Source organism: Corvus cornix, unplaced genomic scaffold (assembly GCF_000738735.6).
Source record: "Corvus cornix cornix isolate S_Up_H32 unplaced genomic scaffold, ASM73873v5 scaffold5, whole genome shotgun sequence".
In the NCBI taxonomy this organism is placed as follows: domain Eukaryota; kingdom Metazoa; phylum Chordata; class Aves; order Passeriformes; family Corvidae; genus Corvus; species Corvus cornix.
In genome coordinates, this window is record NW_024108690.1 from 1 (window position 1) to 16,409 (window position 16,409).

The 16,409-nt window shown below is 67.3% G+C and overlaps 3 protein-coding genes across 3 annotated transcripts; all 3 read left to right on the forward strand.

Moving 5' to 3' along the window:
* The first annotated feature begins 17 nt into the window (after nucleotides 1-17).
* ECSIT (ECSIT signaling integrator) lies at nucleotides 18-2,758 on the forward strand. Its single transcript, XM_039572614.1, is given in 9 exon segments — nucleotides 18-289; nucleotides 557-876; nucleotides 921-1,189; nucleotides 1,421-1,456; nucleotides 1,459-1,643; nucleotides 1,730-1,784; nucleotides 1,948-2,096; nucleotides 2,289-2,391; nucleotides 2,474-2,758. Coding segments are annotated over 9 exon segments (1,461 nt in total). The 5' UTR covers nucleotides 18-226; the 3' UTR covers nucleotides 2,755-2,758.
* A 565-nt stretch (nucleotides 2,759-3,323) lies between these two features.
* On the forward strand, nucleotides 3,324-7,417 carry ZNF653 (zinc finger protein 653). The gene is given in 12 exon segments (XM_039572637.1): nucleotides 3,324-3,589; nucleotides 4,270-4,313; nucleotides 4,406-4,615; nucleotides 5,003-5,088; nucleotides 5,090-5,326; nucleotides 5,328-5,352; nucleotides 5,595-5,657; nucleotides 5,660-5,759; nucleotides 6,210-6,327; nucleotides 6,429-6,543; nucleotides 6,715-6,814; nucleotides 6,911-7,417. Coding segments are annotated over 12 exon segments (1,467 nt in total). The 3' UTR covers nucleotides 7,014-7,417.
* Nucleotides 7,418-8,086: 669 nt separating this feature from the next.
* Nucleotides 8,087-13,480, forward strand: LOC120412261 (ELAV-like protein 3). The gene is given in 8 exon segments (XM_039572636.1): nucleotides 8,087-8,132; nucleotides 8,786-9,065; nucleotides 9,486-9,589; nucleotides 9,796-9,949; nucleotides 10,304-10,498; nucleotides 10,501-10,519; nucleotides 10,967-11,005; nucleotides 11,161-13,480. Coding segments are annotated over 8 exon segments (1,125 nt in total). The 5' UTR covers nucleotides 8,087-8,123; the 3' UTR covers nucleotides 11,486-13,480.
* Nucleotides 13,481-16,409: the final 2,929 nt, after the last annotated feature.

The window sequence follows — 16,409 nt, forward strand, 5'->3', positions numbered from 1 at the left end:
CGTCACGGGGGAACCCCCTCCGAGCCCCGCCCCGCGCTCCCTGCCAATCACCGCGCTCGTCACAGCCGAGGATGAAAGCCGCGCGGCGATTGGCTACGCCGCAAAGCCCCGCCCCCTGACCCGAAGGCGCGGGGTCAGAGGCAACATGGCGGCGCCCAGCGGCGCGACCCGGCGTGGGGACAGCGGGGCTCGGCTGTGACCCTGACACCGCGGCAGCCCCGGCGACATGAGGCTGAACTGGGTCCGCGCGCTGCCCCGGGGCTTCTGGGGCAGCCCCGGAGCTCCAGAGGTGCGGGGGAGTCCGGCAGGCGCGGGGGACACCGGGGACATGGGGGAGAGAGGGGATATGGGGGGACATGGGGACACTGGGGGGACACGGGGACACGAGGGAGGTGGGGGTTATGGGGGACACGGGGATACTGGGGGACATGGGGACACGAGGGAGGTGGGCGTGATGGGGGACAGGAGGTTCGCTGGGCACCGGAGGACACGGAGGGACAGGAGGAACAAGGGGGGGACACGGGGACGGTGTGGTGACGCTTTTCCTCCCCCCCAGCTCTGTCGGGCCTTGTGCCAGCGCCCAGCGCAGGTCCCCTCTGAGGGCGGCGACACCGCGGGGACCCCAGAACCCCGCGACCCCGCTGAGGGTGACGCCCCAAGGGGGGACACTCCGAGGGGTGCGACCTCGGGAACCTCAGCGTGGCACCACCGCCTCCGCAAGACACGGGACAGCGAGCGCGACCCCCGGGACCGGGACCCCCGCGCTGGGGACCCCCGCGGCCCTGTGGGAGGTGACACCTCGGGGGGTGACACCTCAGGTGACAACACCTCCAAGGCCCCACCGCGACGTCTCCGCTCCCGCAAGGCGCATGACGAGCACGGAGACAGCGGGGACAGCGGGGACAGCGGGGACAGCGGAGCCTCCCGCGGCCCCGCGGCGTTTCGAGGCGGCCCTGCGGGACATGGCGCGTCGCCGCCGGGGCGCGGGGCCGCCTGGCGCTGGTGGAGGCGGCGCTGGCGGCGATGCCGGCGCTGGGCGTGGAGCGCAGCCTGGGCGCCTACAACGGGCTGCTGCGGCTGCTGCCCCGCGGGCCCTGGGTGCCCCGCGGGCCCGTGCAGCGCCTGCTCTTCCCCTTCCCGCGGCAGCAGGAGTGCGGCCTGCAGGTGCTGGAGCAGATGGAGCGCTACGGTGCGTGAAAGGGGGGTGGGGAATGGGGGATCCCCCCCTTAGGGACAGCCGGGGTCACCCCTGAGCCGCTCCCTGTCCCCCCGTGCCTGTTGTGTCTCTCCACATCCCTCATGCCCCCCACGCCTTCCACGGCCCCTCGTGTCCATCCTGAGTCCTCCCGTGTCCCCCCCCCGGGACCCCTGGGCCCTCCCCACGCCTTCCCGTGTCCCCCCAACGTCCCGGTGTCCCCAGGTGTGGTGCCGGACGCCGAGACGCGGTTCCTGCTGCTGGGGTGTTCGGGCCGCGCAGCCGCCCGCTGCGCAAGGTGCAGCGCATGATGTTCTGGCTGCCGCGCTTCCGCTGCCTGGACCCCCACCCGCTGCCCCCCCAGCTGCCCCCCCCGGGGCTGGCAGCCGCGCGCCTGGGGCTGCGCCGCATTGCCGGGGACCCCGGAGCCACCGTCACCATCATCCAGGTGGGCACCTGGAGAGGGGACACGGGAATGGGGGGGCACAGCTGGTGGGGGACAGGCGGTGACTCTTGAGTGTCCCCATCCCGCAGCGGCCAGTGCCGGACACGGGGGAGGATGAAGGCTCTGTCCAGCCCTACATCGTCAGTGAGTTTTGGGGGTCTCGGAGGGGTCCCTTGGGGGTGCCGGGGTGCCCTGGGGTGGTTGGTGTCGGGTTTGGGAGGTTTGAGGTCCCTTGGGAGGGGTTTGGGGTTGGGTTTGGGGTCCCTGGGGTGGATTTTGGTTGTCCCCAGCTGTCCCCCGTTGCCAGGCTCCCAGAGCCCGGAGCAGCGGGAGCTCCTGGCCCAGCACGACCCTTCGCAGCCGGTGTTCGTGGAGGGGCCGTTCCCGCTGTGGCTCCGTGGGACCCTCCTGAGCTACTTCGTGTTACGGGGGGACCCCCTGCCCCCACACCTGAGGGTGAGTCCGGAGGGGCTCTGGGAGGGGACGGGGAAGGGTTGCCTGGGACAGGTGGGATGGGACCCCAGACCCAGGATAGGTGTGCAGGGACAGAGCCCCCATAACCCAGCACACCTGGGGCCCCCCTGACCTGTCTGTGCGGGAAACCCCCCACCCCAGAACATTCCAGACGCCCCCCCCCCGCTCCCCCAGGACCCCCCCCCAGACCCCGAGCGCAGCTTTTACTTCCCGCTGCACCTGGAGCTGGACCTGGAGCGCGGCCCCTGGGATGACGAGGACTTCGATGTAGACGAAGGTGAGGTTTGGGGGGGTCAGCTGGGTTTTTGGGGGTCACCTGCGCCCCCCTGACCCACCTGTCCCGTCCCCCCCCCCCACAGTGGAGGAGGGTCCCGTGTTCGCCCTGTGCATGGCGGGGGCGGGCGACCGACACACCTTGGGCAGGTGGATTTCGGGGCTGCAGGAGGAGAACCCGGTGCTGGGCGCATCCCCGTCGTCTTCCGCCTCACCGAGGGGGGGGACCCCTCTGCTGGCCCCCAGACCCCCCAGCTGGGCACGGGGACCCCCCCGGCAGCGGCGCTGGAGCCCCCCGAGGGGCAGGACGGGGGGAAGCAGAGGGGAAACCCCCCAAAAAGCAGCAGGGAATAAAGGGGCATTGTGATGGAGAGGGGGTGTCGTGCTTTGATGGGTTTGGGGAGGGCTGGGGCAGAGCACCGTCCCGGGGGGTTGTTTTGGGGGGTCGTGGAGGGGTTTTGGGGGGCCCAGTGGGGGTTGTGTGTCCTGTGTGCCACCCCCTAAACCCGGTGGTTCCAGGAGGGGGATTTGGAGGGCCCCAGGGGGAGGCTCGGGGGCACTGGGATGGAGTCGCGTTCCCCTCTCAAGCTGGGGAGCCCCCAGTGAGTGTGGGGGGGTCCTTGGTGAGTGTGGGGGCTCCCAGCTGAGCAGGTTGGGGGGTCCCCAGTAAGTTCGGGGGGTCCTCAGTGAACAGACGGAGGTGCCCCAGCTGCGGTGCGTGCACACCTCACACCTGGCGGGCACAGGGTGGGGCTGAGATGTGCCGGGACCCTCCTTTGGGGGTTCCCCCCTCTCCCCGGGGACCCCCCCCCAAAAAATCACGGCGGGAGTGCGGGCAGCGCGCTCCGCGCATGCGCACAGAGCGCCGGGACGCCGCCGCCGCCGCCGCGCCGTGCAGGCGGGCGCGCCGCTGACGTCATCGCAGCGCGCCGCGGCATGAGCGCGGCCGAGCGCGGCCCCGGCGGCCCCGGGGGTCCCGAGCCCGGCGGGGGCCGCAAAGCGCGGGGGCGGCCGCGCCTCACCGAGACCGACCGGGCCCGGCGGCGCCTCGAGTCGCGCAAGAAGTACGACGTGCGGCGGGTGTACCTGGGCGAGGCGCACGGGCCCTGGGTGGAGCTGCGGCGCCGCAGCGGATGGAGCGACGCGAAGCTCGCGGCCTACCTGCTCGGGCTGGAGCGGGGACAGCGCGCGGGGCGGCGCGGGTGAGCGCGGGGGGGACCGGGGGAGCGGGGAGAGGTCGGGGGGTCAGAGGGGAGGGGAAGGGAGGGAGGGCTGGGGAGGGGGGCGCGCCACCGACGGGTTTGGGGGTCGTGGGGAAGGGGTCCGGGGGTCCTGGGGGGGGTGGGGGTGTCCCCCCCGGGACCGGGGGGTCGCAGAGCGGCTCGGACCCTCGGGGGAAGCGGGCGCGGCGCTGTCCGCGGTGCTGAAGCGGCGGCGGGGGGTTGTTCCGAGCCGTTCTCATCCTCCTCTTCCTCATCCTCCTCTTCCTCATCCTCCTCTTCCTCATCCTTCTCTTCCTCATCCTCGTCTTTCTTCTCTGTCCCTGTCCTGCCCATCCTCCTCTTCCTCAGCTCCCTGCTCTTCCTCCTGCTCCGTGAGGGATGGAGAGCGGGGAGGGAGTGGTGGGGGAGGAGGAGAAAGGAGCAGGGGAGGGGTGGAGGAGGAGAACGAGGAGGAGGAAGGCCGGGAGGGATGATGAAGGTTGAGGATGAGGAAGAAACGGAGGCGCGTGGATAAGGAGGAAGACGATGTGAAAGAGAAAGGCCGTGTTGGGAGTGCAGGAGGAGGAGGAGGAAGATGGCGGGGCCAGAGGAGGAAGAGAAGGAGGGCTGGGGGTCCCACAGAAGCCCCTTGCCCCCTGCCACCCCTTCTGTCTCCACAGCAAACCCTGGGAGCAGCTCCCGAAAAAACCCAAACGCAAGAAAAGTGAGTCTGCGCTCGCTGCGGGCGCCGCGCCTGACTCGGGGGGGGCCCGCACCTCATTCCGGGGGGGTCCCACGCTGTCCCCGCTCCCCCAGGGCGCCGCCGGAACGTGAACTGCCTGCGGCACGCCGTGATCTGGTACGAGGACCACCGGCAGCGCTGCCCGTACGAGCCGCGGCTGGCGGAGCTGGACCCCTCGGTGGGGCTCTACACCACGGCCGTGTGGCAGTGCGAGCGCGGCCACCGCTACTTCCAGGACCTGCACTCGCCGCTGCGGCCCCTCAGCGACTCGGACGGCGATGACGGTCAGAGGGGGGGCCGGGGGGCGCGGGGAGGGGGGTTGGAGGGTCCCGGGGGACCGGGGGGCGCGGGGATGGGGGGTCCCCGGGGGGCGCAGGGATAGGGCTTGGGGGGTCCCCGGGGGAGCGGGGGGCGCAGGGATGGGGGCTGGGTGGTCCCCGGGGGGGGCGCGGGATGGGGCTTGGGGATCCCCGGGGCTCTGCAAGGGTGAGGGAGGGGATGGTGTGTGGGGCTGGGGGTGCTGAGGGTGGGGGGGGAGGCAGGGAGGAGGTCTGGGGGTATTTTGGGGGGGTGTTTTGAGTCCGGGAGGGGATTTTTGGGGTGGTCCGTGAGGTTTCTTTGGGTCTGGTGGGAGATATTTTAACGCCCGACCCTCCACGTTCCCGCTGTAGCCCCCGGCTCCTCTTCCTCCTCCTCCTCCTCCTCGGGGGGCTGCAGCTCCGGCTCGGAGGCAGCGCCGCTGGGGGGTCCCGCGGTTCCCGGCCCCCTCCCGCGGGTCCGGCCCCCCCGAGGCGCTGGAGGCCGTGGTTTGTGTCCCGCTGCCGCTGCCCCTCCCGGCCCGGGGGGGCCTGGACGGGGGCGGCCCCCCCACCCTGCTGCAGGGACCCCCCCTCCTCATCCTGGCCGGGCCCGGCTACGAGGCCCTGGGGGGGCTCCAGCTCGATGTGGGGGGCACGAGGTGCTGCTGGAAGGGGGGGGCACCTTCCCCCCCCACCTGGGGAGCCCCACCTGCCTAAGACGGGTAAGGGGGGGCTGGGGAGGGTCGGGAATGGGGAAGTCTGGGGGAATTCGGGTCGGGAATGGGGGATCGTGTGCTGGGCCAGGAGGGATTGGGGCGGTGGGGGGTGTGTCAGGGGGGATTTGGGGTCAGGAACGGGGGATTGGGGTGCTGGGGGAGGATGGGGGTGGATTTGGGGGTCAAAGACAGGACGGGTCAGGTGCTGGGGGGTGCCAGGGGGGTCTCACCGGCTGCGCTGATGGCAGAGGAGGACGAGGAGGACGCAGCGCCAAGGCTGAAGCAGGAGGAGCTGCCCCCCCCCACCGAGCCCCCCCTCCAGAGCCCCCCCGGGAGCCCCCCCGGGACCCTTCCCCGGCTGAGGACGCCGAGGTGTCGACGATAATCTACGAGATCCCCAAAGAGCCAGAAAGGTCGGGGGGTCCTGGGGGGTCCCTGGGGGGCTTTGGGTTTCCTGAGCGTGTGGAGAAGGGGGGAGCACCTGGGGGGGTTGTGGGGGTCAGGGACTGTTTTGTTTAGAGAGATTGAGGGGTTTAGGGGATTTTTTGGGGGGGGGGATCATTTTGGGGATGGGCAGGGGGGTTTAGGAGGTTGCAGGTGGGTCAGACAAGGCTGCTCCAAAAGCTGACCCCCACCTCTCAAGGGAGGAAGGACTGGGGGGTTGTGAGGGGCTTATGGGCTGGTTTTAGGGGAGACGTCAGGAGGGATTTTTTGGGGAGAGGGCCTGGTCTGGGACAACGTGCTGGTGGGGGACATTTGGGAGGGGGCAGAGGGTTTTAGGGGTCCTCAGATGGATCAGACAAGGACCCCCCCAATACCTGTCCCCCACCTTTCAAGGGGGGGACTCACCCCAGGTTCTGCAGGCGCCGGCGGAGCAGGCGGGGCCGTGCCCCCTCCCCGGACCCCGAGGACCCCCCTGACCCCCTCACCTGCCCCTATGCCGGCTGCGGGCAGGTGTTCAGCGCTCTCAGCAGCTTCCAGGTGCCTGGAAGGGGGGGAAACACCCTCCTCACCTGTCCCAGATCCCCTTCTCACCTGTCCCAGACCCCCGCAGCCCCCCTCACCTCCCACGTGCCCCCCAGAACCACGTGAACCTGGTGCACCGCAGGGGCCGGACCCAGGTGTGCCCCCAGCCCGGCTGCGGGAAGAGGTTTTACCTGGCCAACCACCTGCGCCGGCACATGGGCGTGCACTCAGGTGAGCCCCCAGGTGTGTGTGTCCCCCAAAATCCCCCTCCCTCCACGACAAGAGGTTTTACCTGGGCAGCCCCCTGTGCTGGCACTCAGTCACCTCCCAGGTGAGCCCCCAGGTGTGTCCCCTGCGTCCCCCACCCCTTGTCCCCCCCATTCCCCACCGTGCTCCCCCCAGGTGTGCGGGAGTTCACCTGTGACACCTGCGGGAAGTCCTTCAAGCGCAAGAACCACCTGGAAGTCCACAGGAGGACACACACCGGGGAGACCCCCCTGCAGTGAGTGACGGGGGGGTCCTCCTGAGGATTGAGAACCCCCCCAGGAGGGTGAGGGGGGGTCCTCGGGCACACCTGACCTCCACCTCGCCCCCCCAGGTGTGAGGTGTGCGGGTACCGCTGCCGCCAGCGCGCGTCCCTGACGTGGCACATGCGCCGACACGGGGGGCTCAAGAGTCACCCCGAGCCCCGCGGCACATAGGCGACCCCCCCGAATCCACCTGGGCCTCCCCCGGACTCACCTGGGCCCCCACCTGCTCGCTGGGACCCCCCAATGTACCTGCGGCTGCACCTGGAGGTGAAGAAGAACCACCTGGGGGGGTCCTGAGCCCCTCCCCGGGACATCCCGAGCACCTGAGGGACCCCTTCAGTTGCCCCCTCGGGGGTGTCCTTGTGTGTCCCCCCCAGGTGACCCTGTGGCCCCCCCAGGAGGCCCCGTTGCCCTCCCCCCTCATCTTTTATTTATTTCCTTATTGTCGCTTGTCACCCCCCTGGGGACACCTGGGGTTTGGAAGGGCTTCGGGGACATCGGGGTGGGAGCACATTCCCCCCCAGGCCCCCCGGCCCCTTCCAGGACCCCCGTAATCCATTAAAATCAGGACTTTTCGTGCTGCTTCTTCTGTGGGGGGGTGGGCTCGGGGGGTCCTGGAGGGGGTGCGGGCCCTCGCCGGTGCCCTCTCCCCATTTCGGGGGTCGCGGGGCGGCCCCTCGGGGGAACCGAGCTCGGCGCTGTCCCCGGTGCTGAAGCGGCGGCGGCTACGCCTGGTTGTCCCCGACCTTCATCATCCTCCTCTTCCTCCCTCGCCGTCCCTTCTCTTCCTTCTCCTTCATCTTCCTCCTCCTCCTCTCCATCCCCCCCTCGTTCTCCTCCACTCCTTCCTTCTCCTTCTCTTCCTCCTCCATTCCCTCTTTCTTCCTTCTCTCCATCCCTCCCCATCCTTCCTCCTCCTCCTCCTCCTCCTCCCGTGGGCGGGGCTTTCGGGGGTCTCGGGGGGCTTCGGGCCCTGGAGGGGGGGGCGGTTCTTTTTGGGGGGGGGTGGGGCTGACCCACCTCTTTTTGGGGGGGCGGTCGGACCCACCTTTGGGGAGGGGGGTGCGCGGACGGAACCATCTCGGGAGGGGGTGGGGGGCGGTTTTTGGGGGGCCCCGCCCCGCGCCCGCCCAAGGACGTTTAAAGGACCGACGGGGCCGCCGCTCGCAGCGCCCGGTGCCGCCGCCGCCGCGACCCCCGGAGCCCCCCCGGCCTCCCCCCGGGCCCCCCGAGCCCTCGGGGCCGTGCGGGGCCCCCCCCCCCCGCGCCCCCGGCGACACGATGGTGACGGTAGGAACGGGGTGGGGAGGGGGATTGCGGGGATCCCCCAGATCTTCCATTCCCCCCCCTCCCTCCCGAATTCCCACCCCCCTCCTCTTCGTGTACCCCCATCCCCCCGTGAGCGTGTGACACGCTCGGGTGGGGACACGGCGTCACACGCGTGTGGCACCTGCAGGGACACGCGTGTGCAAGGGAGGGGCGGGGACCCCTCCCCAAACCGGGGCCGTTTTGTGGGGGGTGGGGGGGCACACGCGACACATGTGTCACTGTCCCTGCGTGTCGCTGTCCCCACGCCCCCCGGGGCCGTGGCTGGTGGCCCCGGGTGTCCCCATCACCCGGTGACAAAGGGCCATTGTCACCCACCCCGCGCTATTGGGGAGGGGGGGAAGGGGCGGGGGCGCTGCTGCACAATGGGGGGATTGTCCCCCATGGCCCCACCCGGGGTGTCACTGTCCCCCGTCCGATGTCTCCGCCTCTCACTGTCCCCATGACCCCACTGGCCCCGTCCCCCCACTGGCCCCACGACCCCCGTGTCCCGACGTGTCCCTGTCCCCTCACCATCCTCATGAACTCGCTGTCCCTGTCCCCTCGCTGTCCCCATGTCCCCGCTGTCCCTGTCCCTGCAGTGACCCCCCCCGTGACACCCCCTGTCCCCTCAGCAGATCCTGAGCACGGTGGAGGCCCAGGCTCCCAGCACCGCGGGGCCATCAGGCTGTGGCCCTGTCCCCGTCCCTGTCCCGGTGGTGGCCGTGCCAGGCCCAGGGGTGGCGGCGGCGCTGCCCAACGGGGCCCCCCCGGGTCCCCCCGCTGTGACCGATGACAGCAAAACCAACCTGATCGTCAACTACCTGCCCCAGTCCATGAGCCAGGAGGAGCTGCGGAGCCTCTTCGGGAGCCTCGGGGACATCGAGTCCTGCAAGCTCGTCCGGGACAAGGTCACCGGTACCGGCAGGGGACGGGGGACACGGGACACGGGGACATGGGCGGGTGGGACACGGGGAGAGGGGACACAGGGATGTGAGATGCGGGGAGATGGGACACAGGACACGGGGACATGGGGAGAGGGGACACGGGGACCTGTGGGGACAGGGATGGACTGTGATCATGGGGGCAGGGACAATTCGGTGTCCCCCCACTGCCCCCACGACCCCAGTGTCCCTGTGCCCCCACTGTCCCCACAAGTTTGACCATGGGGACACACGGGACAGGGACCCTCGGGACAGCGAAGCTGGTGGGATGGACAAGGATCTTGGGGAGAGGAGTGGGAACAGAGTGGGGACAGGGGTGGGGATAGACCTGGGAACACGGGTGGGAGCACAGGGGACAGGGCCACCCCCCGGTGACGGTGACATGGTGCCCCAGGGCAGAGCCTGGGCTACGGCTTCGTCAACTACGTGGAGGCCGGAGACGCCGACAGGGCCATCGGGGCCCTCAACGGCCTCAAGCTGCAGACCAAGACCATCAAGGTGCCCTGGGGATGTGGGGGTGGGCGCCTGGGGGGCTTTCAGGGCGGGGAGCCACTTAGAGGGTCCTTCAAAGGGGCATTTGGGAGTCCTTGGGGGGTGGGGGGCCACTTGGGGGGCACCTGGGTGTCCTCTGTGGTGGGTGGAACCCCTGGGTGGGCGATGCCGCTGTCCCCTGGGGGGTCCCGAGGGCTCACCTGCCCCCCCAGGTGTCCTACGCCCGGCCCAGCTCCGCCTCCATCCGCGATGCCAACCTGTACGTGAGTGGGCTGCCCAAGGCCATGGGGCAGAAGGAGATGGAGCAGCTCTTCTCCCAGTACGGCCGGATCATCACATCCCGCATCCTCGTGGACCAGGTCACAGGTGTGTCCAGCTGTGCCCAGGTGTGCTCCGTGCGCCTGGGAAGGTGGGACATCCCTGGGGGTGGGCGTTCTGAGAGTCCTGGGGATCCTGGGGGGGGTGGGACATTCCTGGGAGGCCCTGGGGGGTGGGAGACCGCTGGAAAGAGGGACCCCAGGGATCCTGGGGGGTGGGATATCCCTGGGAATGGGAGTCCTGGGGGTCCCTGGGGGGCTCTGGAGAGGGAGGACTCCCCTTGGGGGGGTTACCCAGCGATCCCATTGGGGTCTGTGGGTGGGCAGGAGCGTTCCTGGGTGCCGTGAGGCGGGAAGGGGGTTTTGGTTTAGGGTGTCCCTGATCCCCGTGGCACCCGCACAGGTGTGTCCCGGGGGGTGGGGTTCATCCGCTTCGACAAGCGCGTGGAGGCCGAGGAGGCCGTGCGGGGGCTGCACGGGCAGAAGCCCCTCGGGGCGGCCGAACCCATCACGGTCAAGTTCGCCAACACCCCCGGGCAGAAATCGGGGGGGGCCCTGCTGAGCCTCTGCCCCGGCGCCCGGCGCTATGGGGCCCTGCACCCCCCCCCCAGCGCTTCCGGTGAGGGCCGGGGGGCTGGGAATGTGGGGTATCGCTGGGAATGGGGGTCCTGGGGGCTGGAGGAGCTGGGGGGATGAGATGTCTTCGGGAATGGGGTCCTTGGGGGATCCCTGGGAACAGAGGCACTGGGAGTCCTGGGGGGCTGCGGGGGGATGAGATATCGCTGGGAACAGGGGTCTTGAGAGGGCTGGGGGGGCTGGGGCATCCTGGGGGGCTGGAGGGGTGGGACACCCCTGGAAACAGAGGCACTGGGGGTCCTGGGAAGGTTGGAGGGGGTGGGATGTCCCTGGGAACAGAAGCCCCGAGGATCCTGGGAGCCCTCGGAGGGTGGGACATCCCTGCGCACAGGGGCCTCAGGTGTCCTGGGTGTCCTGCGGGAGTAGGACGCCCCCCTGGGACCAGGGACACCCCTGGGCGTCCCCCCCAACAGCATCTTGTCCCCTCCAGACTGGACAATTTGCTGAACGTGGCATACGGGGTGAAGAGGTAACACCCCCCCCACTCCCTAAACCCCCCCAAACCCCCCCAAACCTGCCCCCTGCAACCCCCCCCCCACAACCTGGGGACCCTCCCCAGCTCAGGAGGGGACCCCTGGGACCCCCCTGCTGACCCCAGGCCAGCCCGTTGTCGCTGCTGCCCAGGTTCTCACCGTTGGCCATCGAGGCGGTGCCGGCGCTGGCCGGGGTGGGCTTGGGGACCCCCGGGCCCGGGTGGTGCATCTTCGTCTACAACCTGGCGCCGGAGGCGGACGAGAGCGTCCTGTGGCAGGTCTTCGGACCCTTCGGCGCCGTCACCAACGTGAAGGTCATCCGGGACTTCGCCACCAACAAGTGCAAAGGGTTCGGGTTCGTCACGATGACCAACTACGAGGAGGCGGCCATGGCCATCGCCAGCCTCAACGGCTACCGCCTGGGTGACCGCGTGCTTCAGGTGTCCTTCAAGACCACCAAGCAGCACAAGGCCTGAGCCTTGTCCCCGCTGGTGGCCACCGAGCGGGTGCGGGGTCTCCTGTCACCGCCATTGGGTCACGGGGAGAAACTCAACTGGAGGCCTTGGGGACCCCCTCCATGGGCACCATGGAAACCATGGAGAAAGCCAGCTGGAGACCTGGAGACCTTCAGGAACCTTCAGGGACCCCCATGAGCACCATGGAGAACATGGAGAAACTCAGCTGGAGACCTCGGGGACTCCCACGAGCACCAAACACATCCTGGAGACCTCAAGGACCCCTCCATGGGCACCATGGAGACCATGGAGAAACCCAACTTTAGGTCCTGGGCACCCCCTCCGTGGACCCCAAGGACATCCTGGGTCTCCAGGATGGAGAAACCCACCTGGAGACCTTGGGGACCCCCTTTGTGGGCAACATGGAGACCACGGAGAAACCCACCTGAAGACCTTGGAGACCATGGGGACGCCCCGTGAGCACCACGGACACCATGGAGACCTCGGAGACCCCCTCCATGGCCACTGAGGACACCGTGGGGACACCTGACGCACAGCCTGGACACCTGGACACCCTCACCTGTCCCTGATGGGCATCCTGAGGACTCCTCCAGGTGCTCCAGGGCACTGGGAGGGGCCCTGGAAAGCCTGGAGACCCCCCAGGACACTGTGGACATACCTGGGAACCTGGGACCCCCCCAGGTACCCCAAACCCCACCACTCTGGCAGTGGCTGGACCACCTGGAGCGGTGCCCCCCCTTCACCTGATCCAGGTGTGTCCAGGTGGGGGCTGTGCCCCCCCTTCCCTCTGCTCCAGGACTCCGGGGAGGGGACGTCTGCTCGCTCTCTCCTTCTTTCCATGCTTTTCCATAATTTTTTGGGGGAGGGGGAGGAAATTTTGGGGAGAAAGAACAAAAATAAGGATTAATCACATGTTTAATTAGACTTGTTACCCATTATCAGGTAAGGAGGAGCGTGACTGACGTGGGGAGCGGCGACTCCTCAGGAGCCGCAGACCCAAATCCATCTATTTTTATAGCAGAATATTAAAAATAATCCCCCAAAAAATCCCCAAAATCGCCTTTCCAGAGGGGGTGAGAACCTGTTTTGTGCTCCCCAAGTTCCGTGGAAGCAGCTTGTGAACCCCAAGTGTGATCAAGGAAAGTTTTGGGGGGTCAGTGGCACTAAAATTCCAGGGATTCCTCTGGTACCCCCAAGATTGGGAGGGAGGGGATGTGTCTTGTCACACTTCCCCACCCCTCCCTCCCCAAATTCTCCAAAATGGGCATTTTTTGCCCCAAATTACTCCACTTGCTGGAGCTTGGCCACTTGGAGCCTCCTGTCCAAAAAAAAGGGCGGAACCCCACCTCAAAAGCCCCAACCCTGAGTTCCCCTGTCCTCCTTATCATTGTTATTATTCTTAATTATTCTTAATTATTCTTATTATTAATTATTATTGATGTTGTTATTATTATTATTGCAATTCTTATTTATTTTCCCTTTGATGTCGGGATAATTTCTCGCTTTTCAGTGGTTTATTTCCGATTTATTTCCTATTCTTCCCTGGTTTTCCCCAATCCTGGTACTCCCCAGCACCCTCTTTTTCCCCCCAGACCCTTCCCCAAACCCATCCTGGCTCCTGGTTTTTTTGTGTCGTGCCTGTGTGAAGCTTCTTGTAGTTTTAATTATTATTAATATAAATATTTAGGAGCGACCCCCGTGTCCAGATCCGCCATCACCCCCCCAAACTCTGACCCCCCCACCCCCTCCTCCAGGGATCCAGCCCTGGAATTTGGGGAGGGGGGCCAGGGGACCCCCAATTCAGTAGCAATAAGGGGTCCCCACCTCAGCCCTGGCCCGTTTTTGGGGGGCCCAACACGGGGACAAAACCTGCCCAGGGACCCCCTGTGGCACTGCGGGACCCCTCAGAGGGGACCGGGACCCCCCCGGCCCCCACCCCCACACTCGACTCTTTGTATTTTTCATGGAAAAATCAATAAAAAAATTTAAAAGTCAGAATTTGATGTGTTTTTGGCAGGGAGGGCACATCCGTCAGGGACTGGACGGCCAAGGGACCCTCGGCCATTTCCCCCTCAGGTTTCCCGCCCTTTTCCCCGTCACATTTCCCGCTCTTTTCTCCCCTCACGTTTCCCGCTCTTTTCTCCCCTCACGTTTCCCGCCCTTTTCTCCCCTCACCTTCCCGCCCTTTTCTCCCCTCACCTTTCCCGCCCTTTTCTCCCCTCACCTTTCCCGCCCTTTTCTCCCCTCACGTTTCCCTCCCTTTTCCCCCTCACCTTTCCCACTCTTTTCTCCCCTCATGTTTCCCACCCTTCCCCCCTCACGTTTTCCACCCTTTTCCCTTCAACTTGCCTGGCTTTTTTCCATCACACAGACAACAACAGAAAAGTAAGTTTTTTCCTCTCCGTTTAAACCTCTTTTCTCCTCAAAAGCTTCTCTTTTTCTGGGGTCACTGGGATGGACTGGAGAGGGGCTGTGGGCACTGTGGAGGGACTGGGATATGACTGGGGGCTCTGGGATGCACTGGGAGATGTTTTTGGGATTGCTAGACAAGACTTAGGGATGCTGGGAGGGTTTTGAGGGTGCTCGTTGCGTTGTAGGTTATGCTGCCACGGGTTTGAGGGCTCGAAAGGGGGAGGCTAAACGCCGATTAAAGACTTTTGGGCGCGTTGGGTAGAGCTGCGTAAACGCAGCCGCCGCCGGCGCCGCTCCTTCCCCGCAACGCTGCCGTAGAGCGCCGCCGCCGCCTCAGCGAGCTCGCCGCACTGCCGTAAAGCGCCGCCACGTTGCCGTAAGCCGCCGCAGCAGCTCCGAGCACGCCACACTGCCATAAAGCGCCGCCACCGCACCGCCGTGTCCGCCACACTGCCGTAAAACGCCGCCGCCGCGCCGACCACACTGCCGTAAAGCGCCGGGGCAAAGGGACCCCCGGGGACCGGGGTGGGGCGGGGGGGGCACGGAGAGATTTCGGGGGGAGGGGGGTGCTGGGAGGGGATTTGGGGGGTACGGAGGCGTTTGGGGGTCCTGGGAGAGGATTTAGGGGGGGCACGGAGAGGGTTGGGGAGAGAGACCCCACCCCAGGATCCCCCCTCCCCCTTCACCTGTGATTTTCGGTGTCTAAAAATTCGCAAAATTTTCTAAGGGAATCCCACCTTTCGCGTGATTTCAGGGGTGTCCCTCGACGGGGATCCCCTTTTCCCGTTATTTTCGGGTTTAAATGGAAAGGGAAAACCGTTATGATGCCTTTTTTTTTTTTTTTTTTTTCTGCGTTTGAAATGAGGACAACTCCCCGTTTTCATCATTTTAAGGGTTAAATTGAAGAGGAATCCCTGTTTCCCCTCGTTTTTAAGGGTTTAAATTGAGAGGAGCCTCTTTATGGGCCATTTTAGGAGTTCCATCGAGGGGGAGTCTCAGTTATAAGGGACCTTCGCGGGGGAAAAAGGTGTCCCAAAAGCCCCAAAAATAGTGTTTCTTGAGGGGAAAACCGGTAATAGGTAAGGAAAGCATTTTGGGGGTGTTAAACTGACGGGGGAATTCCATTTCCCCTCGGTTTAGCGGGTCAAGTTGAGGCGGGACCCTCCATTTTCGCCGCTGTAAGGGTTTAAATTGAGGAGAAATTCCCCTTTCCCATCATTTGCGGGGTTTTAATCGAGGCGAAAGCCTCTTTTTCTGTCATTTCGGGGGGTTCGGTCGAGGGGGGGGGAACCCCTTTATCCATCCTGGAGGTTGGAGAGGGACAGGGCGGCGCGGGGACAGAGGGACACGGCGCTCTGGGGACAGACGGACACGCGTGGAACGCGCGGATATCCAGGGCAGGGGACAGTCCCGGGGACACCGGGAGCGCCCGGGGCCGGTGCGGGGGTGGGAGGAGCCGCCCCCGCCGCGTTTCCGCCGCTGTCACCGGGGCCGCTCCCGCCGGAGACAAAGGCGGGACGATGCCGGGGAGCGCCGCGGCACCGGGAGGCGGCCAGGTACGGGAACGGCACCGGCACCGGGAAACAGCAGCGGCACGGGCGGGCACGGGAGACCGGCACGGGAGACCGGCGCGGGGCCGGGGCCGGTGCGGGGGTGGGAGGAGCCGCCCCCGCCGCGTTTCCGCCGCTGTCACCGGGCGCTCCCGGCGGCACCGGGGCCGCTCCCGCCGGAGACAAAGGCGGGAGGATGCCGGGCAGCGCCGCGGCACCGGGAGGCGGCCAGGTACGGGGAGGGCACGGCGATGGGTGCTCCCCTCCTGCCGTCCCGGCCAGAGCCCCCCCACTCCCGGGGGCCGGTGCTGTCCCGGCCCCGAGCATCCCCCGGTGCCCCCGGTACCGGGAGATGGCCGGGACCGGAGTGCGGCAGCGGCCGCAGGAACCGCGGGGAGCTCCGGGGATGCGGGACCGGAGGCTTCGGGTCTGAGGGGCTCCGGGAGCTGCGGCTCCGGGGATTCCGGGGATGTTGTCGGTGCCGCGGGAAGGATTCCGGTGCCGCGGGAAGCGACGGTGATGCCCGTGGCCGACGATCCCACGGGATGCGATGCCGCGGTTTCCTTGGCAACCCGTGCCGGGAGGAGCCAGAGGGTCCCCGGGGTGCGGAGCGGGGCTGTCCCGGTGGTCCGTGCCCCACCGGCAGCTCCGGGCTGTAATGAGCGTGTCGGGGCTCAGCCCGGCACGGTACCGGGGGGGGGCGAGTACCGGGGGGGTACCGGGGGTCTCCCCACTCCCCCCTCACCCTCACCTCTCCCCCGCAGGTCCCGCAGCCCCCCGGGACATTCTGGGGTCCCCCCGCGTGGGCGCGGTGCCCTGAGCCCTGGCACCCCACATGAGGAGGGACCGGAGCAGCGTGGCCGGGCCTGAGCAGCAGGTGAGGGGCACCGGGGGGACGGCGGGGGGCTCCGGCCGGGGCGCGGTGCCAGCGCGGTGCCTTTCTGTGCCGTGCCAGGGCCGTG